Source organism: Juglans microcarpa x Juglans regia, chromosome 4S (assembly GCF_004785595.1).
Source record: "Juglans microcarpa x Juglans regia isolate MS1-56 chromosome 4S, Jm3101_v1.0, whole genome shotgun sequence".
NCBI lineage: Eukaryota > Viridiplantae > Streptophyta > Magnoliopsida > Fagales > Juglandaceae > Juglans > Juglans microcarpa x Juglans regia.
The window spans coordinates 9,774,034-9,799,472 of record NC_054601.1 but is presented as its reverse complement, the minus strand read 5'-3'; the positions used below and the strand labels follow the sequence as shown (position 1 = coordinate 9,799,472).

Genomic DNA, 25,439 nt, shown 5'->3' with positions numbered 1-25,439 from the left:
CCCTAATCTGATTTGAACCCCCAAAGGGTAGGGGCCCAAATGAGTGGCCTTCCAATCTTCTTGCTTGTTCAATGAATACAAGCGTGTAAGGGTTGGCAGGAGGAGTGGGAGCTGTAATGATAAATACAGTTTGGGTTATGTATGTGTCACATACTCTATTTAAAAAAGAGTGAGGTTCATCATTAAAAAAAATATATATATATATTTTTTTTATGGATCTCAATCAAAAAATAAAAATTTTTTAGAAGCTCATATTTACAAATATTCTGCAACATCATCTAGTAAGGTTTTAAGTCGTATCTCTATACTATTTCTTCAATTCACTTTTACGACAGATCATATATAGCCATGCAAGACTTATTTATTGAATCGAGATATATACAAACTTGTCATGTTAAAATTATAACCATGTCAATAATCATCTTATAAACAACGATATTCTTCTTTCATCTCTTCCTTTTCTTTTCTTTTTTTAATTGGATATAACTCCCAAGTAATAGCTTCATTTCTTTTGGGAATGTCTTAAATAATCAATAAAGTAATTTGAAAGATCATGAAATTGTAAAGGTCAAAAAACACCATACCATTGTTTTATTTATAATATTTTTCTTTTTTCCTCTATGTAATTCATCAAAATCAACAGTTAATGGGAAAAAAAAAACCGCCTTCAAAAAATTTCATAATAAAGTTATAATCAAAATTAAAAACAAAATTAAATTAAAAATTAATAACTTTTCCAACGTGTGCTACTATATATTCTTTTTGAACTTCACTACAATAGTAAAAGTCCCTAAAATGCATCCCTAAGACAGATTCATCCCACCAAAAACGGCAATCCAGGTGACATGCAAAGCCACTTCATGTGTTTGCAAGTGTGTGTCTATGCGCGCATTCTCACGAACCGGTTGGCCGTTTGGTTCGGTTGATCAGGCACTGGTAGTTCAGCAGTACTACTCTTGGCAACCTGATCATGTTAATAGCCACGCGGCAACTGTAGACTGTGCTATTGAAGTGGAGTAGGACCCATACTAGTGTCATGCGACCAATCAAAATGGATATGGAATCAACATGTTCTTCCATGGAAATATCTCTTTGCACACGAGCGTATCAGAATAGCTGTGTCTGGATGGCTTAAAATATTGTAAGGTGGGGTTGGGTTGTGGGGGGGGGGAGTGGGGGTGGTGATATGTGCATATAGTGGTTCGTAGCTTTACATTAAATGAGTGAAAGAAAAGAAAGCAACTTGGAGCTTTGTCATTTCTTGCCTGTCCTCAGCTTACTCTCTCTCTCTCTCTCTCTCTCTCTCTGATCAATTACAGCTCTGATCGTGATCTTTCTGTTTCCTTTATTGCTTCTGCAACTTGATCCCAGTACAACTCTTTAGCCACCTTCTTTGATTTTTGGCCTGGTACAGTAACAAGAAGAAGAAGTGGAAGTAACAAGCAGTCATGGATAGATCTCTCTCACCAAAGCTGCACAAGGAGATTCCAGAAGAACTCAAACCAGAAACTCAGGCATCCAAAAGAAGGTCGGTTGCAGTATATACCTTAAAAGGGAAAAAAATATGTTTGTACTTAAAGTTATCTCTAGTTTGGGAGATATGTTTTCTGTGGCTTGGTTTTTTTTTTTTTTTTTTCAGGCTATTTCTTTTATATGTGTCCAATTTTATTTGGCATTTTGTAACATTTGTTTGTGTACTGTCATAGGAAGATGGTTCAGAAGCATGTTGTTAAAGTGAGGATTGGAGCAAATGTTGGGAAACTAAAGAATGAAGGGCCGCCTTCTGATCTTTGGTCTTGGAGAAAATATGGGCAAAAACCTATTAAAGGATCTCCTTATCCAAGGTTTACATTGCCTTCTCATGTCATCTTCTGTTTTTTCTTGCAAGCTTTGCTTTATCTTGATGCACTCGCTTTCTTCTTCTTTCCATTTTAAAATTTTCAGATCTCCAACAGAGTAAATTGACATTCTCTTGGCTCATGTTACTTTAATAGTGAATTCTTAAGGTTGATTTGGGGTTTCTTTTCCTCTATACCCCTAGATTTCACTCTTTCTCATCTACAATTCTCAAATTTTGGAACTACTTTGCAGGGGCTATTACAGGTGCAGCACATCAAAGGGTTGTTCAGCCAAAAAGCAAGTAGAAAGATGCAGAACAGATGCTTCAATGCTCATCATCACCTACACCTCTAGCCATAATCATCCAGGTCCTGATCTCTCCACCACCAACCTGATCCAGCCATCTAAAGAACCACAAAACCATTCAAATGAAGATCTCTCAACACTGCCAAAACAGGAACAGCTCGAGCTAGCACATGATGAAAAACGAAATGAACCCAACATGACCACCAGAGAAAAGAAGGATCCGGTTGAAGATCATTTCCACTACATACAATCCCCCATAAGCGGTTCCCAGTATATAATAGCTAACCAAGGAGAAGACCCTTTCACAGTGCAACATGAAAGACTCCATGAAACTGTTCTCCTCTTGGATGAAGAGCCCCTCTGTTATTCCCAGTTCATGAACTTGTCCACTCCGATCTCAGAGGAAAATGACTTCTATGATGAGCTTGAAGAACTGCCCACATATTCATCTTTCACAAGTTCTGCGAGGAACAATTTTCCCAACGAAAGGATTCCTGTTGTCCCTTCTTGATCAAGGGTTCATAGTGCTTGCAGCCTTAGAAAATGTAGTTATGTTGACATATGAAATACCCACTCCAAGAGAACTCTTTCTCTCTCTCTTCCCCTCTTTTTATGGGCTCACAAAATGAGGAAGTTACATCACTTTGGCAAGAGCGAAGTTAGTGGATCGATGGTATCTTTTCATCTGGGAGATTGAGATTTAATGAAAAATCACCAAGTTCCACACCACAGAAAGAGAGAGAGAGAGTATATGGGGGGTTGTTTCCTTGTACATACTATTCAAAGATGGCATGAGGATCACGAGTGAGTGCTCAAAAGTTCATTGTGACAAGGCCTTTTTCTTTTTTCTCTAGTGGAGATTAGAAGTACTTTTCCCTACTTTTCTTTAGTGGTTGATTTGGTGGAAGAAATGTTTGCTTTTCACTTGTAGATTTCTCTTTCCTTTTTTTCCCCCCTCTCTTAGATTGATTGAGAAATTCGGATCAGGCCACCAAAAGTCTATCAGTAGTCCTGTTTTTAGGTGTTTTGGCAGTTTACAGATTCCCTTCCACAAAGTGCCAAAATCACGAGTACCCCTTTTTCTTGGGGATGGGAGGATCGGCACAAGACTCATGGCAGAAGAATCCAAAAACTCCCTAATTTTGTGAGGAAACGATTCTCTAATTTCTTAGACATGTGGCAAGCACGTCAATGATATAATAGATGCCAACGATTGCAGTGCTGAAATGAAATGAGCAGACTAGAGTTTATGTGTCACCTCAGGCAAGGCCAATGCTTCTGGTGACATCCCTTTGCACAATATTAATATGAGAAATGTTATGCATCAGCTACTATTCACTCTTACACACCACATTTATAGCCTTTTTATAGCGTATCGGGATGTTTTTCATAGGGTGTCGAGATATTTTTCATAGGATGTGGAGTGTGGAGTGATGAATAGTAGCCGATGAGAAGAATTTTTCTATTAATATTAATGGTACCTAAATGTAACTGAATCTATTGTATTAATTCAAGTTCATGTTCCTTGACTAATTAGAGGAAACTGCTAAAATAGTGATTTGCAAATAGTCTAATTGATCGACTATTCATATGCCATTTGAGGTCACATTCAGGAAAGGAGTTTGTTTTTGTGCCGATTATATATTAATTAATAATTGTATTCTAATTAAATGATAGTTTAAATAATCGTATTTTCAATGGTCATTTAATGCTAATAACTACAATTTTTATATTAAACTTATCTGAAATTTCATATAAATTAAACTCATTAGAAACCAAGTGCCTTAGGACACTTTTTTGTGCATATAAGTTAAAACACCTTGACACATGATCAAAGGTGTAGAATATAACGGCAAGTTTGAGAATAATTACCTAGAGCTGAAGAAAAATACAAAAATGACCAGTAAAAACTTTCTTCAAAACCTATTCTCATCTTCTCGAGCTGGAGCCATTGGATTCCGCAGGTTATTTGCTTGCATCGAACATGTATGCATCAGACGGATAAGAAGGATGGTGAAGGAGGGAATGGTGAGAGTTGTTGCTCCAATCCGGCGTGCCGTACCTATTACTAAGCAAAACTTGGACCACAACAATAAACAGGCTCGCCACAGTCCGAGACGGGATGACATTTTCTTCGGTGTAATTTTTAACTTTTATCTCAACTCTTTTTATATTAATTCATTGTTCAAACGCGTAGAAGATTTGAAAGCAAAAGATACGCACGTGTGGGTCATTTCTCTCTCTACATTTTTTTTTTTTTAAAAGTTTGAAATAATTTTCGCTCTGGGGAAAAAACCTAAACGGCGTCATTTTAAGAAACCCTAAAACCCCAACCTCTCTTTTCCTCTCCTTTCCCCGTCCAAACTACCCCTTAGTATGGTCTAACTCTCTCTCTCTCTCTCCGTGATTAGACCGCTCGTTCCTCCGCCGTCGTCACTTTGACTCACCGGTAGCGCTCTCTCTCTCTCTCTCACTCTCACTCTGTGTGTTTTCTCACCCTCTGAAATTCGGATTTGACTTTGTTTTTCACTGTCACAGAGCATCTCGAACATCTCTAGGCAGCGCCTCACTCTCGAATCCGACCGTCCAGCCACTCCATCTTACTCCGCGGTGGTAAGTATTTTCCGATCTCTCTATGTGTAATTTTCGGTTCATCTATGGTTAACTTGGGTTGTTAAATCTCCGAAAGGTTTGAGAGATTTTGTGGATTGAAATTGTGTTTGCGAATTTGTGTAATCTTTGTAGCAAATGGATTCTGTTTTCCCCCTGGCTATTGTTGAGTTTAGAGTTGGGATACCGATGATATTTCCATTTAACTGTAGTCTGTGATGAGGATATTTCTCATTTCCCTGTTGGACTTTTTCTAACTGAGTACTAGTTCTAACGAAGTTTAGATGGAAAAGTAAATTTTGAACGGAGAACACCGTTGGTTATGCTTTGTTTGAACCTGAAGTATTAGGCAATACTTATCCCAAAATAATATATTAGGTAATGGTTTTTTGGGTCACAAGGATATATATTAAATTATGTGTTAAGGTAAAATAATTTTGGTAGAGGCTCTAGTGTTTATTTTTGGCTTAATGTTTGGTGTGGTGAGAGGGCCCTTAAGTGTGTTATCCCCACTCTCTTTCGGATTGCAAGTGATAAAGAGGCTATGGTGGCTGATTTGTTGGATTGCTCCAGTGGCTCTGCTTAGTGGCATGTTTGTTTCATGAGAGCAGCTCAGGATTGGGAACTTTGGAACCTTCGCTGATTTTTTTGGTTTTCCTGTATGCTATGAACATTGGTAATGTGGTGGACAGGATGATTCTCGGTGCGATCCTTCTACAAGGCTCTTTCGGTCATCATAGTAACCACTTTCCCCGGAAGAGCATGTGGATGGAGAGAAATGGTAGGTGCTTCGAAGACCGGGAGCCTTTTTTGGACGAGTTGAAGCAATTCTTTTTTCAACACTATTTTCTTGGGCTTGTCATTGTTTGTAATGGGGATAGTCTTCATAATTTGCTTCTATCTATCACTGGTGCTTATTGGTTGCTAGGTGTATTCTGTGTATACTTTCTATGTACTCGAGCTATGCCTTTTTCTATCAATAATTTGCTCTTATAAAAAGAAAAGGCAAACTAGTTTTGAAAATAAATGGTTTTTTTGCACAGGTATTTTAGACGTAAGAAGAAAAATTCTGCTTCAATAATTTTGAAAATAAATGGTTGTTGAAGCTTTCTATCATGTCCTTTTCATTTTGAACAAAGAGAAGTATATTGGATTAATGCTCTGGGATTATTGTGGATTTTGTAGATCTAAAGTGAAGACATGAATGCGTTCAAGGCTTACAAGGCCTGCGTCCCAATTGCATGGAGCCCTAACCTATATATAACTTTGGTGAGGGGCATTCCAGGGACCAGGAGACTTCACAGGCGCACTTTAGAGGCATTGCGTCTGCGCAAGTGCAACCGAACCGTCATGCGATGGAATACTCCTACTGTCAGGGGAATGCTCCAACAGGTTTCAAAAAAACCCGCAGTGAATTCATTCCTTACTTAAAATGTGTAATCTGGTACTTGGTTCCTTATTAGTAAGTTTTATGATCCAATTAGGTCAAGAGATTAGTAGTGATAGAGACAGAAGAGATGTACAAGGCTCGCAAGCAAAAGGATTCAAACCATTGCGCCTTACGTCCCCCATTGGTCATAAGTCACTTATCTGCTCCTGCAAAATGATTCTTCTCAAGAGCATATTCACTTGTTCTAAGATCAGCTTTAAGCTACTTATAGTTATAGCTGGTTTGTTGTTTAAGGAACATTTTTCCAGAAGTGTATTCTGTAGAAATATTGACAATTTAATAAGCTTGAAGCTTTTCCTAGTTTGCATGATTTATCAATGGACTTCGTTACATATTAAATTTTATATCATGATCGACTCTGTTGTGGTTCTCATCTGCTTGCATGAATTGCGTTTAAATTGCTCAGAAGAAAACCTGCAACCACGTACCCCTGTATTTGTATCTGCAAGACATTGACTAGTTTCTTTTGATCAAAACCTTATTTCCAGATGTACTTAATGACTTCGGTATAGCATAATGGCTGTGGTCACAAATATGGCCTTTTCAGTTATTTACAAAATAAAAGGGACAAAAGAACTTGACTAACAACCATCTAATGATTCATGAGCATGTAACATGATGATTATTATTATTATTATTATTATTTATTTTTTATTTTTTTTGTTCTTCTTGTTCTTGTAATGTACTATAAAACTATTTAGCTATATCTAGGACCTAAATAACTACTGTCCCCATCAAAGCTACTAGGGTCCCTCCATTGCCTGAATGCTCATCTTCTCTTCCATTTTCTCAACTGTGGCATCATCTATGTAGTCTTCAATAATTCTGTTCTCAAGTTCCTTTTTTAACACACAGCCACACTGGCCAGCATGGCAGGAGAGTAAAACAAGGCATCCATTTTACTCCTAAAATTTTCATTTGCTTCCTCTCTGTTCAAGCTCAAGGCATTCCACCCTACACTCGCCGGCAGCTTCACAAGCAAGGGAGTTTCATCCCTTCGCCTGCAGCCCTTCCATCCCCAAAAAACTCTACTTCATCTACCTTCCAATATAGATATAAACAGTTCTGAAACACACTGCCTTTTCAATCCTATCGATCACGCCCATGAAACCGAGTTTTCCAAGAATTTGCAATTTTGCAAAGAGAGAGAGTGACATAAGGGAGAAACATAAGCAAGGATTAAAGTGAAGCACTGCCTGAGTAGTCATCATTTCAGAAGGCCGCCCACATCTTCCATTCCAACCTCCATACCCACTAGTCTAGCAACACCAAATGGTGCAATGGGTGGGTTTCCTTACTCCCCACCCCTCTCTCTCTCTCTCTCTCTCTCTCCCTCCGATTTTTCCTTCAAGAAAATGTAATTTGGAGGGCATACCCAATAACGAAGCTGAAGAAGTTGTAATCTAAAAGCATACCCAGGGTCTTCATCAGCCACCAAAAGGTATGGGGCGTTGGCAACACAGAGCAACAGTGAACTCTAGGCGAGGTGAGCATGGGGAACTTAGGCAACGTGAGACAGTATTTCCTTAGCTATTCCTTACATCCAACTTCGTCCTGTTTTATTTTACTAAATCCACCTCATCTGTCACGCTGGCCAGTGTGGCCAATATTTTAAAATAAGGTCTATTCCTTTAAAGCTCACTACAGTCTTAAGCTTCTTTTCCCATCATCATTAATGCTAAGGCTTGTGGTCGGGTACCAGTACCCAACTCGCCTGTCAGCTTCGCTTGTGGCAGGCAGGAAATTTGCCCACATCACTTAGGCGGATGGGCAGGTGGAATTTTTGAAGGACAAAGCAGGGGTGGGTAGGGCACTGCACTCGTTCGGATTTCACCCACCCGCTTGCTTATATATAAATATATATATATATATATAAATATATATATATATATAAATATATATATATATATATATATTACATATATTCAAAACAAAATTATTTATGCAAGACAATGTCATTTTGGAGAGTTAACAAAATCTCCAAAAAGACGTCATTATATAACCACATTTAGACTCCAAAAACCCACCTCCCTCTTCCCTACACGACTCTCTTTCCCTATCTTGATCTCTCAATTTCTGTGTCTTAGTCTCTGTCTCTCTCTTCTCTCTTAACTCAGTCGTCATCTCCATCTCAGTCGACATTGTAATCGCCATAGCCATCTATATGAAAAGTCGTCCTCTCCATAGTAACTAGCTCAAAAGTGAAACAACCTATCTTAAAATCAATCCATCGTATAGATGTACTAAAATCAAAGGAGGTTAGGCTATGTTTAATGAATTATGGATGCTACGAAGTTAGAGCACTTTTACTGGATTCTTTATCTTATCCTTTAAAATATATCACTAAAATTTATTTTTTCTATTTTACATACTGATTTTTACAATATGTCATCCATCATTTATTTTTTCTCTATATCATTTAAATATTCTTTTTTTATTCTTTTTAAATATTTCATTTCTACCGATAAATTCACAATATCCATATATTTTTTTATATTTACAATTTATTTTTATATACAATGTAAAATAATTTAGTCCTATACACATAAAACAAAAATATATAAGCCAAATAAAAATTAAAAATAAAATCAAATATGAAAAAATTGGTTTAAAAATAATTCCAATATACTTTTTAGAAGAAAATGAAATATATGTGTTTTAAATGATAAACAATAAAAAGAATTTGCTTACATGATAAAAATCAAAGTAAATAAAAATGAGGGAGTAAATGAAATATCAACAAGAAAAAACTTTTTACAGGATGAACAATACCCGCTCAATGTAGCGAGGTACTGTAGCTAATTGTATTTTACAATTCATTTTACATAATTGGATGGAGCTTCTTTTTATAACAATTCTTCAAATTATTTACATTTTTTATATAATACAAAAGCCATTGGGAGTGCTCTTAGAGCACTCTCATTAAATTAACTAAAAGTTAAATCTAATGAGTATTTAGTTATTAGAGAATAAAATATGTTCACAATAGATTAGCCAAATTTCAAATATTTATAATTTAGCTACAGTGATTTTCAAAAGTTTTTTTAAATTTGAAAGTTACTGTACATATATCAAATACATATTTTATTAATTATTTCTCTCTCCCTTTCTTTTTATCACATATTTTATCACAATTGGTATATTAATTTGAGTTAATGATATATTAATTTAATAAGAATATGATTATTAATTAATATATAATAGGTAGAATAGTTAAATATAATAAAATAAAAAAATTAATAATTAAAAAAAATTAAATATTTTTGAAATTATTAGTTATTCATTACTATATAATGAATAAATATATAATCTAATGTGAAGATTTGATGTGAATAACTAAAATCAAATTCATCTTATATTATATTATTTTATTATTGTATAATGAAAAATAACTATTCGTGAAGATTTATGTAAATAGAATAGTTAAAAATTAATTTTTTTTTACATTCATCAAAAATATTATTTAACTTTGACTAATTCAATAAAAGTACTTTAAAGATTGAAACTTTGATCCACAGGTGGTAAGACGAACTATAGGCCAATCCGGTCACCCGACAGCAAGGTAAGGTCACCACCTAGGCGGGGAAGCACCCGGCCTAGTCCCCAGGACCCACACACAACAATGTGTTCGAGTAATGTAGTATACGGGTGTAAGGATTAGTTTGAGGGTAAAAATATCCTTCATAAGTGAGAATTATTATTTTATATTTTCTTAAGTTCTTACATTGTATATGCAGAAAATTCTATGCCATATTTTTTTTTTAAAAGAAAAAAAAATAGGAAAATTTTAAGATGAGAAAAACACGTAATTTTTCCTTCTTCTTTGTTTTTTTTTTTTTATCATTTTCTTTCTTTCTTGAATAAATTTATTGGATAAATCGTGAACAAAATTTATACGTGCATTCAAATCTCCTGACATTTTATTATTTTGACTCATTTAATTATTATAATTTTTTTAAACTCTCATACAAAATATAATAAATATTTAATTTTTTAAAATTTTAAAATAAAAATTATATTAAAAAATTATATTCTAATAATATTTTATTTAACTTTTATTTTTTATCTCATCTGTATAAGTAAAGAAAAAAGCTATATAGTTTTTCTTTTTTTTTTTTTTTGAAGCAAGGAGACTATAGTTGAGATATGGTTGAGAATTTCTCACAATTTTCTAATCTTTAACTTGCCCACTAGCAGCACTAAATGCGGTAAAGTCTATATGCTAGCTATGTTCTCAAATCGTAAAAAGTGTTAAATCAAGAAATTATAAGAATTCACAATCTCAGTCTCGTTTTCAGAAAACATTTTATCTTTATAATTTTCTTAAATTTTATTATAAAATAAAATAAATGCTTCAATTTTTTCAAATCTCAAAATAAAATAATATTAAAAAATATATTCTAATAATTTTTTATTTAATTTTTAACTTTAATCTCAAGTCATCTCATCTGCGAAAACAAACAAAACCTTAAGACTCGTTTGGATACAAAAACCATCTCAACTCATTTTATTTTATCATTACAATGTTTTTTAAATTTTCACAAAAAATATAATAAACAATTCAACTTTTTCAAATCTCAAAACAATAAAGAAAATGCTAGTTTGCCCTCTCACTTTGCCCACTCATTTTGACTACTTGTATATTTAATTTTTTTTAGTTAATGATTAAGAAAATGATTTTTAATGTATTGGTATATTTTTTTTATTTTTTAAAAATATTTAAATATTTAAAAAAATATGAAAAAAATGAGAAAAAAAAAAACCAAAATGGCCTAACGATAAAATGGAGCGGTGCTACCTGAGTAACACTGCTCAAACAATAATAATATCAAAAATTAATATTCTAACAATATTTTATTCAGTTCATCTAAAACCATCACATCTCATCCCATCTCATCTCATTTCATTAAATAATTGTTCCCTTAATGGAAGGTGAGCATATTCGGTTCCTTCGTCGTCTCAGTACTCTCTCTTCCTGCCCTTTCTCCTCTAAGAGCATTGGCACTGACGTATGCATTTTCATATTCATCTTTATATACATAATGAGAAATGATTTGTACAAACTCCAAATAGACAAGCCTCATACAAGTTTTTATAAAAAAAATAAACCCCACTTGAAAGAAGTATAAAAAAAAAAATTATTATTTATTAGTAAAATCTATTATTTTATAAAAAACTTGTATGAAACTTATCTATTTAAAACTTGTATCTAACATTACTCTCACATAATATCTCTTCAAAGTCATCTGCATTAGATTATGTATCTTAAATCTTTGCATAGCTATGAACAGTCTTCAAATGTTTCTTCAAATTTAAAGAACTAATATTCCCTCCCCAAACATTATTTTTATTATTTTTTATCTCTTCCCAACGGAACTCTCTTGAATACCTCTCTCTCTTTCTTCGACTACGAAGGCACCAGAACAACTCTCCATTGTTCTAGAGCACTTGAAAAACCTAGACTACCTTGCCTGACCCTCCAGTGTCCTACACCAAACCAGATTCGTGGGTCCGAAAGCTGACTGGGATCCTACCCTGCGACCTCACGTACCCCGCAACTACGAAATTAGCCACCAAAACCAAATAGATCCGAGAATTACCGAACTCCAAAAAATAAAGAATAAACAAAACAAATTTGGCAAGATTCCACGTCCCATCCATGTCGAGCCAAGAGAGCTGCTTCCGCTTTCGCTTGAGAAAATGGAATTTTGGAAAATTGAGGAAAGGTTCGAAGGGAGACTTCGACTGTATTGGAGTAAATTTGTGGAGAGAGAGAGAGTTGGAGTCAGTAAAAAAAATTAATAAAATAATAAATATTTTATTATTATTTAGTTTAAAAAATGCATAATTCAATATAAGAATTTTTCTTCGTATGCAAAATTAATTTTCAAAAGATGTGACTTTACATATAAAGATGCATAGACCACTGTTAATGCTCTAAGGTGACCTTTTAGATAGTGAGTTGAGATAAAATAATTTAAAATAAAAATTAAATAAAATATTATTAAAATATTCATTTTTAATATTATTATTATTTTAAAAATTAAAAAAATTGAATTATTTATTATATTTTATATAAAAATTTAGAAAAATTATAATAATGAAATGAAACGAAACACTTTCATTATCCAAACGGAGTTAACTCTTTCAACTTCATTTTAGCCTCATAAATTAATAACATTCAGATTAGGAAGGCCATGATCCACTTTAGAGTTTAGACCATTAGATAAAACCAAGAAAATCCTCCGGCTAACCATCCAAATCATAGAAAACTTCTACTTATTATCCCCTACATCACACACCAACATGTGATTTGTCATTTTTACTCTTCTATTTAAACACACCTTGATGTCTAAATATGTGTTTAAATAGAAAGACAAAAATGACAAATCACATTGTGTGTGGATAAAATCAACTCTAAGATGTCAAAAATTTTAATGTTTTGTCAAAAAATAATTATAATATAGCTGCTGCATAATTACAGCCACCGAAAATTTTTCAAGAAAGAAAAATACCTTGTATTTCTCCATCTACATTAAGCTCAAGAGTATAAGCTTTCTTTCACCAATCCCTGAGTACAAGATATACGTGCATGCATGCATTGAGGGCTAGAGCGATATTTACTTGGCAACATTAGCAGGTGAATTTTCAGCTAACATCTTTTCCCGGATTGCCTTGTAACACTGGAGGCTGCAAAGAGGAAGCTTAGATCTGGAATCTCTGTACCTGAATGGGTTATTACAAGATGGACCCACACAGTTTTCACGTGGAGGAGGATAACTGAGGAATCAGACAAAACAATTTTCAGCCCGCCAGGGAAGAACCTTTAATTAAATTTGAAATAGCTTTGTTACAAAGGGTGCCGGTGGGTGTCAGTTAGAATATTAAAATTTTCAGCCGTGTAAAGGAGGATAATACCTGTGAGGTTTGGAGTCGAAAATAGTCGGGAGACCCACATTCTCAGAGAATGTCACCACCGTCCCAGTAGGTCGCATTACCCATCTGATGGTGTTAGATGCAAGCACCATAGCATTGGCAGCCTTCTCCTGTAATAAAAAAAAACGTAATAAAAATTAACAGAACAACTTTGTATCAGAGAGAGAGAATTCATCTGGGACTTTCCAGTACCTTCGCCAATTCTTCGTTGCGCTTCTTCAATTTGTCTTCCCGCTTTTTCCGGCTAGAATCTTGACCAAGAATTTTTCTAATAGCCTCGGCCTAAAAAATTCAATTCGAACATCGTTGTTCCCATAATTTGCAATGTAACATATAGATAAGATAGAGAACAGTGAGTATAGTGAAATAACAACATACCTCAGATTCCCGAGCAGCCTTCTCAACCTGCATCCTCCGTCTCTGAGCAGCCTCAGCTTTCTTTAGTTGCTGCTCTAGTTCTGAAAGTTTCTCCTTCTGCTCTGGTATCAACAAAAACCAAAATAAAGATGAGAATTTACAATTAATTATCCTACTATAGACTTCAAAAGTTCATGAAGTAGGAAAGCAAGACAGAGATGAATGCTCACTTCTTGGTGGAGCAGGTGGCAGTCCATTTGGAAACTCTATGAAACTTTTGCCAGTTGCTGCGTCTTTGCTAGACTGAAGGGCACGTTGCCGCGTTGTAAGAGTAATTTCCCTCCTATTATCAATTAAGGAATCAACTGATTCCTTCATTTGTTTCTTCTTTCTCTTAGCTTCAAGTTCCCCATCAGACCCTGACTCTTCTTCTAATTGTCTGCCCTCAGATTCTCTATCCAATCTGGACCTCTTGCCACCTTTGCTTAACCTTAATGACCCACCATTTTGCTTATTAGATAACCCAGAAAGTTTCCGATGTTTCTTGCCTGATTCATCATTATCTTCTTTAGATCCTTTGTTTGACATCGAAGTTTTAACCTTCTCTAGGTACCGAATCTCGTCATCCTCATCATCACCACCAAATTCCACATCAAGAACACACCTCTTAGTGACTCGCTTGCCCTTACAAACTGATTCTAATTCTTCTCTTTCCTTAATATATGTGCTCTTCCCAAGACAACCACCTCTTGAGAAATCATTCCATGGAATTCCTTGTAAGCCACTCCTCTTACCTATGGGAGAGTGGTTATCGTCCAAATTTCCCTGAAATAAAAACATTTTTCTGATGAAAAGAAAATACTAGATTCGATATGTTACTCCAGGATAACAGCAACTATTATGGTGATACAAACATATTAGTATAAAAGCCGTGCTTATATACAAGCTTTAAGATTTTGAATAGTCCAACTAAATAATCACAAAGGTGAGCTGCAAAATTTACAATATAGGGTTTTCCCACAGATTATGCAGATTATAAAGAATAGGTCAGACTATCAAACAGTAAGTTTATCAGATAAAGTAAAAGCTCAATATAAAGTTTTGAACCCTGACATGGGTTGCTTAAAAAAACCAATTAGCACCTCATACAAATTGAGTGCCTCATATAACTTCGATAGCATGGATCAATACATGGAAAAAAGAAACCATTCTAGAAATGAGGAAAAGCTAACACTATTCATCAACTCAAGCTTGCAAGGAGCAACAGTTAGATACCTGAAGATTCTGCTTCTGCCACGGTCTTGAGGCATCTATAGATCGAGAACTCTTAGCAGAAGACCTGCACCCTATGGCACCATTAGAAGTGGCGTTTGCTTGAATTGTATGTGTGACGCCACCAACCTTAAGCTTGACCTTTTTAACCTTTTTCTCAATTGCCGATCTATGTGGTAAGACTCCTGCCTTTCCTGAAATCAGACCTTCACCATTCCTTCCACCATTTTCATCCATACTTCTTAACTCTAATTCCAACCCATCCTTCAACTTGCTAGTGCTTTTCCAGTTAGCAGGGGCAAGTACACCTTCACTACTACGCTTTTTATTAAATCCACTTTGGGCAGGCACATTATTGTAAAATGAATTGAATCCTCCATCACTTTTAGTATTCTCATTGAGATTTTCGCTTTCAGGTCCAGCACCAAAAGGAACCCTGGACACGCATAGATTGACATCGAACTCTTTCCTCGTATAATCAGTATCTCCATTGGCATTATCATCACTAGAGACCTTGCTTACATCATCTGAAAGTGCATTTGGAGAAAAATGTGAATTATTATGATCTCCATCCAGCAGCTGTGACTCGAGCCGAGGTCTGCGAGAAGTTTGAGTCCTTTTCTTCCTTACAGGATTGATGTTACCATTAAACTGAGAACCACTAAAGTCATCCATGATAGGAAATGAAATAATTATTGCTCGCTTCTTGTGGTGTCACAACTTCCAAGCGAAAAACAAAAATAATAACACCGTACTCCAGCAACTTTGGCAATGCTACAACATAGAAGTTTTGTTTTTTATATAAGTAATGCCACAACATAGAAATTCAAACAAAAAAAATAAAACATCAGCATTTATACTCAACAGTTCCTAACTAATTCTTTACTAGATAAGAATGAGATGGGAAATGGGAGGGATCTGAAGCATTCCCCAAATACGGTCTACGTGAACAAAAGAAATCAGTAAAATAGGAGTTTTTCAAAAAGGTGGATAATCAGTAATCCTCGCCAGTGTGGACAAGAAAAACCCAAGATGTCAATAGAGAGCATTCATAGCTAACAGGTCGAGAAACCGTGAAAGGAGGGGAGAATTTTAAAGAATGTAGATCTAATAATACAAAGGGAATTAACAAAAGCATGCAATGAAATCTTATGAGATTACGCTACACTAACCAAATAAAGAACAGAAGAAATCGGGAAAAAAAACCCAAATAAAAAATTAACACAGAACAATTCAACAATCCAAGATGATATAAAATAATGCCATAGTCAATCTAAGCAACCAAAAACATTAATCAAAGCAAACACAGTAAATTAGGATATATGCGAAACCACCTCCGAACAAAACCCAGAAAAGATAATAACAATCCCCCAACCAATCATAAACGCACAAGCATTCATCAGTCACCGCACACAAACAGAAACCCACGCACCCACAAACAAAAACCCACCCAGAAGCATGACAAGCAACACTAAATCGAAGAAAACCTACATAGAAGAACCTCACAGGATCAACGGAGAGAGAAAGATGCACTACCTTGTCAGTCTTGGACCACGAAAACGAAAACCGCGACAGAGAAGAAACCTGGAAGAGAAACGAAGCAACAGCGAGAGGAGAGAGTAATAGATAAAAAGGGAAAGAGAAAGATGAGAGAATTGTATTGGGCCGGGCGTGAGAAAATATGGTGGTATTTGGTATCGGCGGGGATAGGGATCGAGATAGAGAGTGTTTTAGGGTTAGAGAAATTTGGGTAAAGAATGATGAGAGGAAAAAGATAGAGAGGAAAGAGAGAGAAGGTAGAGAACTAATAATCTTCTTGTTCACCATTTTTTTGCTAATTCCACCGTTTCCACGTCCCCCTATCCAAACCCAAAAACTCACCCCCCGCCCTGTGTTTCCTTTTTTGTTGTGGGTTGGTCACACACACGCCCGCAAACCCAACTCGGCGATCCCGCTCGGTAAACCCAACCCTACTATCTCTCTGTCTCTGACTCTGACTCTTTCTTTGGCTTTCCTCTCGTATTTATTCGCCCTCCATCCTCCTCTACAGTCATGCATATGCCGCGAGTTTGTGCGCAGGTTAAGGAGGGTGCGCACCCTTCCACTGGCTTACGTTAGCGACTTCTCTCTCTTATTTATGATTCTTGTTCCCTCCCTCGCAAGTTTCTATCGCCGTTGCAAACGTGGTTTAATTGGTAAGTACCTGTTTGGAGTTGCGGTATAAGTTTCAAAAAATGTTTAAATAGTTTTAAAATTTTTTTAATAAAAAAATTAGATTTTTTGAATGTTACATAATAAAAAGTTTTTAATTTTAAATAAATAAAAAATTACGCTTGAGATAATTTTCCTCGAACGTGCATTTCCAGATAATTCGAAATATAATTCAAATTTGAAAAAGATTTTTAATAAACGAAAATACTCGTATAACTCAGATAATTACAAGTTTCAAATTTTCAAATTTTTAAAAATATGTTCATAATTTTTAAAAATTCAAATAATCGTCATTTTTACCTTAGAAAGCTTTGGGCTGGCTACCACTTCAAGGCCTATTGGGCCGCCTTATGGGCCTGAGCTACAAGTCAGGCCAATAACCCAATTCCCTGAGAGTCCAACCCATCCTAGTTGTTGAAGGAATAACTGATTGAGAGTCTCTCGGATAAGGAGAGTTATCCGATCATTTGGATTTGGTTAAGTCCTTCATCCCGAGACTTGAATTTCAAATAACAGATAAACGGACTATCACATGGCAATAGAAATCTTAAGGGCTCTATATATACACACTCAGGTATGTAAAAATCATCTAATTCATTTTTTTAGAAAATGAAATTCTCACTGTGATTGCTGACTTAGGCATTGGAGGCGTTCCCCAGAACCTCAAAGCCACACAACTATTTGGTTGCAGATAATCGCGTGAGTGAGGCTGTGAAACACGTTCATAATAATTTAACAGATAAGCCAGCTATTGCATGGCAACAGAAATCTCAGGGACTATATATATACATATCACCCAAGTATGTGAAGATCATCTAATTCATTTGTCTAAAAAATGATATTCTCATTGTAATGTTGACTTAGGCATTAGAGGCGTTCTCCAAAACTCCCAAGCCACACAACTCTTTGGTTGCAAGTGATTCATGAGTGAAACTGTGAAACACGTCCATAAAAGTTAGCGTTGTATATGGGATTTCTATTTGTCCTACAACCAGCATCTGTATGATATAATATATTTTATGCCATTGTTTATTTAAGTTGTACACATATAAAGTCACGTAAAATGCATCTGTATGATTGAAAATGACTTAATTGAATACAAAGAATAAAAACCCAAATCCCATGGGAATGGTCGGAAATATCACATCAATTTCAAGTTTTATAACGACAGAACCAGGAAAAAAAAAAAAAAAAAAAAAAAAAAAAAAAAAAAAAAAAAAAAAAAAAAACACTAAATTAAAAGACCCTTTAAAAAAGCTACAAGGCATATATGATATATGTACAAAATCTATCCAGGAGGAGAACCACAGCCAATGGGAAAATGAACTACCGTTCTCCATGAAGGATACCCAAAAGCACCTGTTCCTACCACTCCCACTAATAAACAGTTACAAACATTATGTCGAAAAATCCTGCTCCTTTTTTCCCAACACTCGTCACATTGTTGTTTATGGCAATCAAACTTTAAACCGAATGAAGACTTCTGGTTAACTTACCTTAAAAAGCCTTCATCGTCCTTCGTGGAGATCTTCAGAGAAAACTGCTGTCCGCGAGATGTTGTCATTGTCAAAGGCACTTAAACCAGAGTAAGGACCAGAAGAGAACATAGAAGATGTCCCGTCAGACTCGAAGGTAGTAGATGACTGCCTTAGATTTGGTCGGTTGTTGGACGAGGTTAACATGGAATCTTGATACTCTGTGACACGCTGCACCATTTTAAGTGACTGTACCACTTCACCCATTGTAGGCCTTTGGCTTGCCTCCGGAGCAACACAAGCTGCCGCAATTGTGCAAACTCTTATGAAATCTTCCTTTGGGTAGTTTCCTCCAAGCTTCGGATCGGCAAGCTCTTCCAGTCGATCCTTGTCTCTAAGAATTGGTCTAGCCTGATAAACAATACCACTGAGTAGTCTTATTTTCTGCCCATAATAATTTTTGTTTTGACAAGTAATAAAAATGAACTTCCAGGATAATAATTATGCAACACATGACAATCAATCTGATCGTCATAAAAGGCCTGAATGCAAAAGGTATGTACCATGAACGTTAAAGAGCAAGAAGAAGAATGAGAAGAAAAAGGGATAGGTCTAAAAATAAGACTAACCCAAGTGACGAGGTTTTCCTGTCCAGATGGCTGTGCCATTTCCACTGGCTTCCTTCCTGTCAGCAATTCAAGAAGCACAACCCCATAGCTGTAGACATCACTTTTAACAAGTAAATGTCCAGTCATAGCATACTCTGGAGCTACATACCTGTAGATTAATTTCATTCCATCTTAGCACCAAATTTAATTATGGAAACAACAAAATCAAGGACGGAAGAGAATGAGACCAACCCAAATGTGCCCATCACTCGTGTGGAGAGGTAATTTGCTCTGCCTTCAGGAGCCTGTTTAGCAAGACCAAAATCGGCAACTTTAGCATGAAAGTTATTTTCAAGCAATATATTGGAGGCTTTGAAATCTCTGTGAATAACACAGGGCTGTGAGTCCTCATGCAGGTATGCAAGCCCTCTTGCAGCATCAAGTGCAATCTTCATTCTGGTGTCCCACTCCAAAGGACAATTTACTCCCAGGGGACCTAAGGCAAACCAGAGTCATTGTCAATTGTGAATGAGATTTACACACAGAATGTCGTCTTTCTCTAAGTTTCTTCTCAAAGAAACTCCAGTAGAAAGAGAAACATCAAACTCAAGATTCTAGCAGAATCAGTGATTAAAAAAAATACCATGGAGCCAAGCCTCCAAGCTTCCATTTGGGACAAGCTCGTAGCAAAGTAGGTTTTGTGAAGAGTCACGATTGCTGTAGTAACCCACAAGTTTCACAAGATTACGGTGATGCAGCCTGCTAAGCATCTCAACCTCTACCAGAAATTCTTTATCCCCTTGTTGCCCTCCACTAGTAAGCCTCTTAATTGCTACAGCTGTACCATCACTTAAGACGCCCTTGAAAACTCTACCAAATCCGCCTTCTCCAAGTATGCTGGCAGCTTCAAAGTTGTTTGTAGCTTCTTTAAGTTCTTCATACGCCAGTACCCGCGTGCTGGTTGGGTGGGGAAGAGATCCTACTGCTGGAACTGCACTCACAGTCCTCGGCTTTTCTGAGAGAGAAGAAAAGAAAAACCATTGATTGAAACAGAAGGAATAAACAAAAGGTTCCATGAAAAAGGAAAGACCATAATGGTCATGCAACTGTCAGAATCAAATCCATTTGAAGTATCTGTATTGGCGTTTCAGGCCTTTTTTAGACTGAGCTGTCCAGTGACGTTATATTCCATCAAGTCATCTTCACTAGTAATTTCTTAAACAAGCCAAGTTGAAATACTTAAAGCAAGATTAAAAGCATAACGAGGTAGTAATATATTCTCAAGCCGTTTGATGAATGGGAAAAACTTAAATCCGTGAGGCAACCCTTGGCAAAGTCAATTAGAGTCAAAGCCGAGTATATTATCTATAATAGACCTTAACATTGACCTCTCACACTGATAATTTTCAATCCCAAGGAGAATTTAAAAAAAAAGAAGTTCTGCATGAACACACAGGATCTCAGATTCAAATCATTCAAATGTTCCCTAACTATAATAATAAAGGTTTATAAAATGACAAAAAATAGAGAGACTTTAGAAGCATGGTCATATTTTTACATTACCGTCCAGAAGTAAATTAAGAATTATTTAGAACACTATTTCTTTCAATCCCATAAGCACAAACTTTAAAGGCATTATAGAAAGCAATTACATATAATGGTTTCTACCAATAGCAAGTTGTTAGAGGGTCACTGTACAGAATATTAACAAGATGCAAAACATAGAGACCTGAGATACATAACTCAGAATTTGAGACAATACCAGTTTCCACAAGAGATGCTTTGGCCTTCCCATGGCGAAATGTGCACAAACAAAGTACAAGCACAGATATAACGGTGATGAACAGTACACAAGCACCAATGCCAAGTATTACAACTAAATTTGAATTCCTCCCTCTGTTTGAAGCAGTGTTGAGTGACGTAGCATTTGGTGACTGATGTGGTGGGGATTCCACAGGTGAAGGAGTACCAACAGGAGCTGAATATCAGATGCAATGCTATGTCAATATTAAAATAGCAGTGCAAAGTTCCACCGAACAATCCTCGACATAATGTAGGAGCAAAAAAAAAAAAAAAAAAGATATTGTAGTGCGTAAAAGAGATATAGAAAGGAAGCGAAAACTAATTCTGAAAAAAGCAAAGGGAAGCCCAAATTAATTTTGAAAACAAAATTTTAACTGGTGTTTTCAGATTTTAAACCGCCAGCCCAAACCTAAAAAGATTGCACACTTGGCTTGCCAGTTGTAACTTTTGGAAAACTTAACCACATAAATAAATGTACATGTGTATATATAAGTGAGTGTGTCTGCTATATTTATGTCATATGAAAGAAGAAACAGGTATATCTTCAATATCAGCAAGTATCTATAGTTTGGCTTTGAAACAAGTGGCTAAAGATGCGCCATAACCAAGATAAAATCCCTACTTTTTAAGAAGTTCAACCAGCCCACCAGGCAGCTGTAATTTGTTATGATCATTTTTTTTCCTTTAGCCTGGGTGTGTAGAGCCAAAATTTCAAGATTAACAGCAATCAGGAGCCATGGATATGAGCACTGACCCTGTCACTGTTCATACAACCGATTTATTCCCTCAGCTTAAACAAGAAATATCACTCAATGCATGGAAACAAAAGGTTAATATCATAGTCGCCATCACCGCCATCCCCCCCCCCCCCCCCCAACACACACACACACCCACAAAAAAAAAAAAAAAAAGCAAATTTATACAAAAGTTTCCAAAGCAGAGAATGCGGTAGAGGCAACCATACATCAAGATCAAAACATCTTATCAATGCATTAGACAACTTCTCAAAATTACCTGGAGGAGGAGGCGGAGGCTGAAACCAGGTTAAATTGAGAAGTTCATAATCGCCCACTAACGTAGGGTTTAGATGAACCTTATGCATGGCAAGGGAAGAGTTTATTGCAGATGCCACACGGGCAGAGAAACTGATCCCTGCTTTTGGAACTATATCCATTGAAATATTTAACCTTGATAAGCTGAGTACATAAAAGTTGATCAGCTCAATTTGAGAAACTTCCAAATGAAGTCCAGAAGCTAATTCATTCAGAAAAAGATTCCAATTAGGATTCTGAGAGACATTTAAAAGCAGAAGGTCTAGCTTTATCGGATACACACAGTGACACCCTCGAGTCGCTCGCTTCAATACCATGTCTTGCGCACAACAGTCTGGCAGAACAAAAAATAAGTAAGCATGTTAATATAAAAGTAGGTAACCACCCATTTGATAAAGAAGAAGCAGAAAATTTCATATGATCGCTAAACTGGCATGCATAGGCGATGCTCTTTTATACGTCCCGTATACTCGGGCCTTTGTCTATTTTATGCTCAATAAAATGTTGTTTATCGATCAAAAACGAAATTTCATATAAGTCAATTTCAAAGTTAAGATAACTGTTCAATGTGCCACTCTACACAGGTAGAGAAAAAATAATTCAGAAACTTTTTCTTTTCTGATAAATAATTCAGAAACTTAAAATAAATTAATCTATTCAAGGACCATTCCACTCTTTCCATGGAAGAGTTGCACTACAAATTATAGATAATCAAGACAGTGGAGAGATTAACAAAAAAGTTACAAAAAGTCAATTCCAGAATAAAACTTACCAGAGTTATAGGGGGATAGAGGTGGCTGAGCTAATCCGGAAGGAACTGCACCAGCACCAGACTGCATTGGGGCGATGTGCTCAAAACTAGTAACAGGTGGTGCTAATGCAGTCCTCTTCATCGAAGGTCTCGAGAGTCGTGAACTAGTAGGAGGGTGGCTGGAAGTTACCAGTGGGCCATAAGAAGGAGCATGGGCTGGTGAAAGTGCAATTTTCGGTGCACCACGAGGAGAAAAATGCTTATGTTGATGTTTATGTAATAGAGGAAGCTCAGCTGGTAGAGGCAGATCAGGAATAGCAGATGCAGTAGTTGGAGAGACTAAAGGGGCTTCCAAGAGATTATTCGGGACATCAGCATCTGTGATTAATATCACATAAAATAATAGAAGCAACCGTTTCATCAACCACCATAGAAGCTTTTCAGGAACTCCTGCAACATTTGTTCAGTATAGATATTCAATCTATTGGGAAGAAGAAATCATAGTAACAATCATAATAACATGAACTTTATATTTCATAAATGTCAACAATTCAAGAACCGAGTCATGTAGTTTGCTCCAAAAAATATACAAGGAACACACCACACACAGAATAATGACCAAAGCCCAGCATTGTGTGCAATTAAAAATAATTTTAGAATGAAACTGATGCCCGATTTGGAAGCTGACATGATACAGAAAAAGTAAAAGAAACCTAAATACCATATATTAGATTCTTCAAAACACAGGAAGCCTTGGAACAATAGTACCAGTCAGCCCAGCTTAATTCAACTCTTGGGCTGGGCAGCCCCTCCCAAAAAAAAAAAACATAATCAGAGAGCTCGATATTCAGGTTTTTTATTCCATCATCTATTTCTAGCTTGTCGACTCAGCTAAACAAAAAGAATTGCCGCAATACAAACCAGTTTTGATAGAAATTATAACTCAGCAAGCCCCAACCCCATCACATGGTTCAAGGAACTCAAAATTTCAGCAGATATACCAAGTACAGTGTTCTTCATTTCCAGTGAAAAGTAAATAAGAGCAAATAAGTGTCAAGTGCCGATCTCCCAGTTTGCGTCATGTTTGCTCCCCCAACTATGAACACAACTAAGCTGAAGCAGTGTCTCACTGCTAAGTGCTGAGCATAGATTTTTATGCTTTCAGGTTCCCGACGGCATAAAATGAGATAATATACTTTAATGTACTTTCTAGTAACGTATAAATGATGAGGAAAAAAAAAAATGAGAATCTTAACCTTTTTTTAATTTGGAACATAATCCTAGCATTTGACTGCGCTAAACTGAGTTTTATCGTTTCCAAGAGACTAAACAAAACTATGCAAGAGACGCAAAATTTGAGTCCCATCTTCTCTTTGTTGGTTTTGCAAAGCACCGCATAAGATTCAAAACATTCTTCTCTTCTCCTTTATCTTCCTTTCATTTTCCACACATTATCTCGGAAACCAATCGTATCACTCAGAAATGGCCAAATGGAATTGAAATCAAACCACGAACGAACGAGATTTACCTGTGGGGACGGAAACGGCGAGCACCGACATGACAGACGCCGTTGATTTACAGCGGAGGGCTTCAGATCTGCGAGATTCGATGAAATCAACGGCGGGATCACACTATAAAACGAACATAACACGCACCCGAACCCCGTACAAACACTAGGAGCTGAAACAATCTCTAGACGCAAACGGAGGAGGATCCAGAGGCGGATACATAGTGAAAATACGAACTCGGGAAAGTGGACTCGTAGTCAAGCTTGCCATTACCGAGTGAACTCGGAGAAACTGTTATCCGCAAACTCGAGCCCGTCGAAAGAGCGAGAGAGAGAGAGGGAGAGAGTAGAAGGAATGGCTCTGTGACTGTTGGAGGAGATGTCGTTGGGTTAAGGGATGCGCACGGACTTTATATTGGCGTCTAACGTGCGCCGTTAACGGAAGAGAACAATTTAACGATGAAAAAAAACAAAGAAATATTTCATATACATAAGATAAGAAGCTGCAAAACTACAAAAGCAATATTTAATTCTCTTTTGAATTAAATTTTTTTTAGTTAATTTTTTTTTATGAAGAAAGAGTCTTTCAACCGGGATCAAACCTATTTTTATGTCCTCGGATAGAAAGTGTACACGTAAGCTTTCTATGTTACTTAAGGTAGAACTGATCTTAGGTGATCAATCTCTCCTGCTCATTCTCTCTCTCCTCAACACCTGCACCAAATTCTGCATTTGTTTTCACAATTTTTTTTAACTCATCTTATTTTATTTTATTTTATCATTATAATTTTTTTAAATTTTTATACAAAATAAAATAAACAATTCAACTTTTTTAAATTTCAAAATAAAAATAATATTACAAAAATATATTCTAACAATATTTTATTTATTTTTTAATTTTAATTTCAACTCATTTCATCTCATCTGTAAAAATAAAAGAGAACTGAAAAAGAAAAAAGAAGAACTCAACCCTTCATGTCATTTTGTTTGTTTTTACAACTATTTTTATTTCAGCTTTTCTAATTATTATAATTTTTTAAATTTTTATATAAAATAAAATAAACAATTCAATTTTCAATTTTCAATTTATTTGGAAAAAATTACATTAGACAGATGGACTTGTCGCAACGTCTACTTTGTTTCTCTCAGGGCCTATTCACAAGTTCACACGTATCCTTTTTTAATTGTTGCTTGGTCTGAGGGGTACCCTTCTTCTTCAATCGCCTCTCTCTCTCTCTCTCTCTCTAAAGTTAGAATTGTAT

The 25,439-nt window shown here is 35.9% G+C and overlaps 4 protein-coding genes and 1 long non-coding RNA gene across 9 annotated transcripts; 2 read left to right on the top strand and 3 right to left on the bottom strand.

Annotated features, from left to right (window-relative positions):
• Positions 1-1,194: 1,194 nt before the first annotated feature.
• LOC121263389 (probable WRKY transcription factor 69) lies at positions 1,195-3,075 on the top strand. 2 transcript variants are annotated; one of them, XM_041166253.1, is made up of 3 exons: positions 1,195-1,528; positions 1,711-1,844; positions 2,092-3,075. In XM_041166253.1, the coding sequence occupies exons 2-3, from the start codon at positions 1,711-1,713 to the stop codon at positions 2,654-2,656; spliced, it is 699 nt and encodes a 232-aa protein (XP_041022187.1). In that variant the 5' UTR covers positions 1,195-1,528; the 3' UTR covers positions 2,657-3,075. The 2 variants fall into 2 exon arrangements, with proteins under 2 accessions (XP_041022187.1, XP_041022186.1); XM_041166252.1 differs by having other exon boundaries at positions 1,196-1,528; positions 1,707-1,844.
• Positions 2,703-7,698, bottom strand: LOC121263391. Its single transcript, XR_005940253.1, has 2 exons — positions 7,511-7,698; positions 2,703-2,737 (listed from the first exon to the last, which is right to left on the bottom strand). It is a non-coding gene; the product is annotated as an uncharacterized LOC121263391 (long non-coding RNA).
• On the top strand, positions 4,573-6,549 carry LOC121263390 (50S ribosomal protein L30). 3 transcript variants are annotated; one of them, XM_041166257.1, is made up of 4 exons: positions 4,573-4,758; positions 5,799-5,809; positions 5,941-6,147; positions 6,240-6,549. In XM_041166257.1, the coding sequence occupies exons 3-4, from the start codon at positions 5,956-5,958 to the stop codon at positions 6,360-6,362; spliced, it is 315 nt and encodes a 104-aa protein (XP_041022191.1). In that variant the 5' UTR covers positions 4,573-4,758; positions 5,799-5,809; positions 5,941-5,955; the 3' UTR covers positions 6,363-6,549. The 3 variants fall into 3 exon arrangements, with proteins under 3 accessions (XP_041022191.1, XP_041022190.1, XP_041022189.1); XM_041166256.1 differs by having other exon boundaries at positions 4,574-4,758; positions 5,799-5,851; XM_041166255.1 differs by lacking the exon at positions 5,799-5,809 and having other exon boundaries at positions 4,575-4,758.
• Positions 7,699-12,576: 4,878 nt separating the features above from the next.
• LOC121263386 lies at positions 12,577-16,886 on the bottom strand. 2 transcript variants are annotated; one of them, XM_041166246.1, is made up of 7 exons: positions 16,307-16,886; positions 14,774-15,544; positions 13,729-14,323; positions 13,520-13,620; positions 13,334-13,423; positions 13,124-13,251; positions 12,577-13,029 (listed from the first exon to the last, which is right to left on the bottom strand). In XM_041166246.1, the coding sequence occupies exons 2-7, from the start codon at positions 15,443-15,445 to the stop codon at positions 12,858-12,860; spliced, it is 1,758 nt and encodes a 585-aa protein (XP_041022180.1). In that variant the 5' UTR covers positions 15,446-15,544; positions 16,307-16,886; the 3' UTR covers positions 12,577-12,857. The 2 variants fall into 2 exon arrangements, with proteins under 2 accessions (XP_041022180.1, XP_041022181.1); XM_041166247.1 differs by having other exon boundaries at positions 12,577-12,985; positions 16,307-16,873.
• Positions 16,887-18,035: 1,149 nt separating this feature from the next.
• On the bottom strand, positions 18,036-24,573 carry LOC121263385 (proline-rich receptor-like protein kinase PERK3). Its single transcript, XM_041166245.1, has 8 exons — positions 24,199-24,573; positions 22,692-23,120; positions 21,882-22,253; positions 20,827-21,042; positions 19,708-20,079; positions 19,317-19,560; positions 19,086-19,233; positions 18,036-18,867 (listed from the first exon to the last, which is right to left on the bottom strand). Exons 1-8 carry the CDS (start codon positions 24,227-24,229, stop codon positions 18,490-18,492), a joined length of 2,190 nt encoding a protein of 729 aa, XP_041022179.1. The 5' UTR covers positions 24,230-24,573; the 3' UTR covers positions 18,036-18,489.
• Between the last annotated feature and the right edge of the window lie 866 nt (positions 24,574-25,439).

Coding starts and splice junctions, on each gene's coding strand:
- LOC121263386 (XM_041166246.1), bottom strand. CDS start 15,445: ATGGATGACTTTAGTGGTTCTCAGTTTAATGGTAACATCAATCCTGTA. Junction 13,424..13,519: donor AGGCTGCTCGGGAATCTGAG/GTATGTTGTTAT, acceptor TGAATTTTTTAG/GCCGAGGCTATTAGAAAAAT. Junction 13,030..13,123: donor TTCGACTCCAAACCTCACAG/GTATTATCCTCC, acceptor ATTTAATTAAAG/GTTCTTCCCTGGCGGGCTGA.
- LOC121263389 (XM_041166252.1), top strand. CDS start 1,449: ATGGATAGATCTCTCTCACCAAAGCTGCACAAGGAGATTCCAGAAGAA. Junction 1,529..1,706: donor ACTCAGGCATCCAAAAGAAG/GTCGGTTGCAGT, acceptor GTACTGTCATAG/GAAGATGGTTCAGAAGCATG. Junction 1,845..2,091: donor AAAGGATCTCCTTATCCAAG/GTTTACATTGCC, acceptor ACTACTTTGCAG/GGGCTATTACAGGTGCAGCA.
- LOC121263390 (XM_041166257.1), top strand. CDS start 5,956: ATGAATGCGTTCAAGGCTTACAAGGCCTGCGTCCCAATTGCATGGAGC. Junction 6,148..6,239: donor TCAGGGGAATGCTCCAACAG/GTTTCAAAAAAA, acceptor TGATCCAATTAG/GTCAAGAGATTAGTAGTGAT.
- LOC121263385 (XM_041166245.1), bottom strand. CDS start 24,229: ATGTCGGTGCTCGCCGTTTCCGTCCCCACAG. Junction 22,254..22,691: donor TCTATCCCCCTATAACTCTG/GTAAGTTTTATT, acceptor TTGTTCTGCCAG/ACTGTTGTGCGCAAGACATG. Junction 18,868..19,085: donor AGGAAAACCTCGTCACTTGG/GTTAGTCTTATT, acceptor ATTGTTTATCAG/GCTAGACCAATTCTTAGAGA.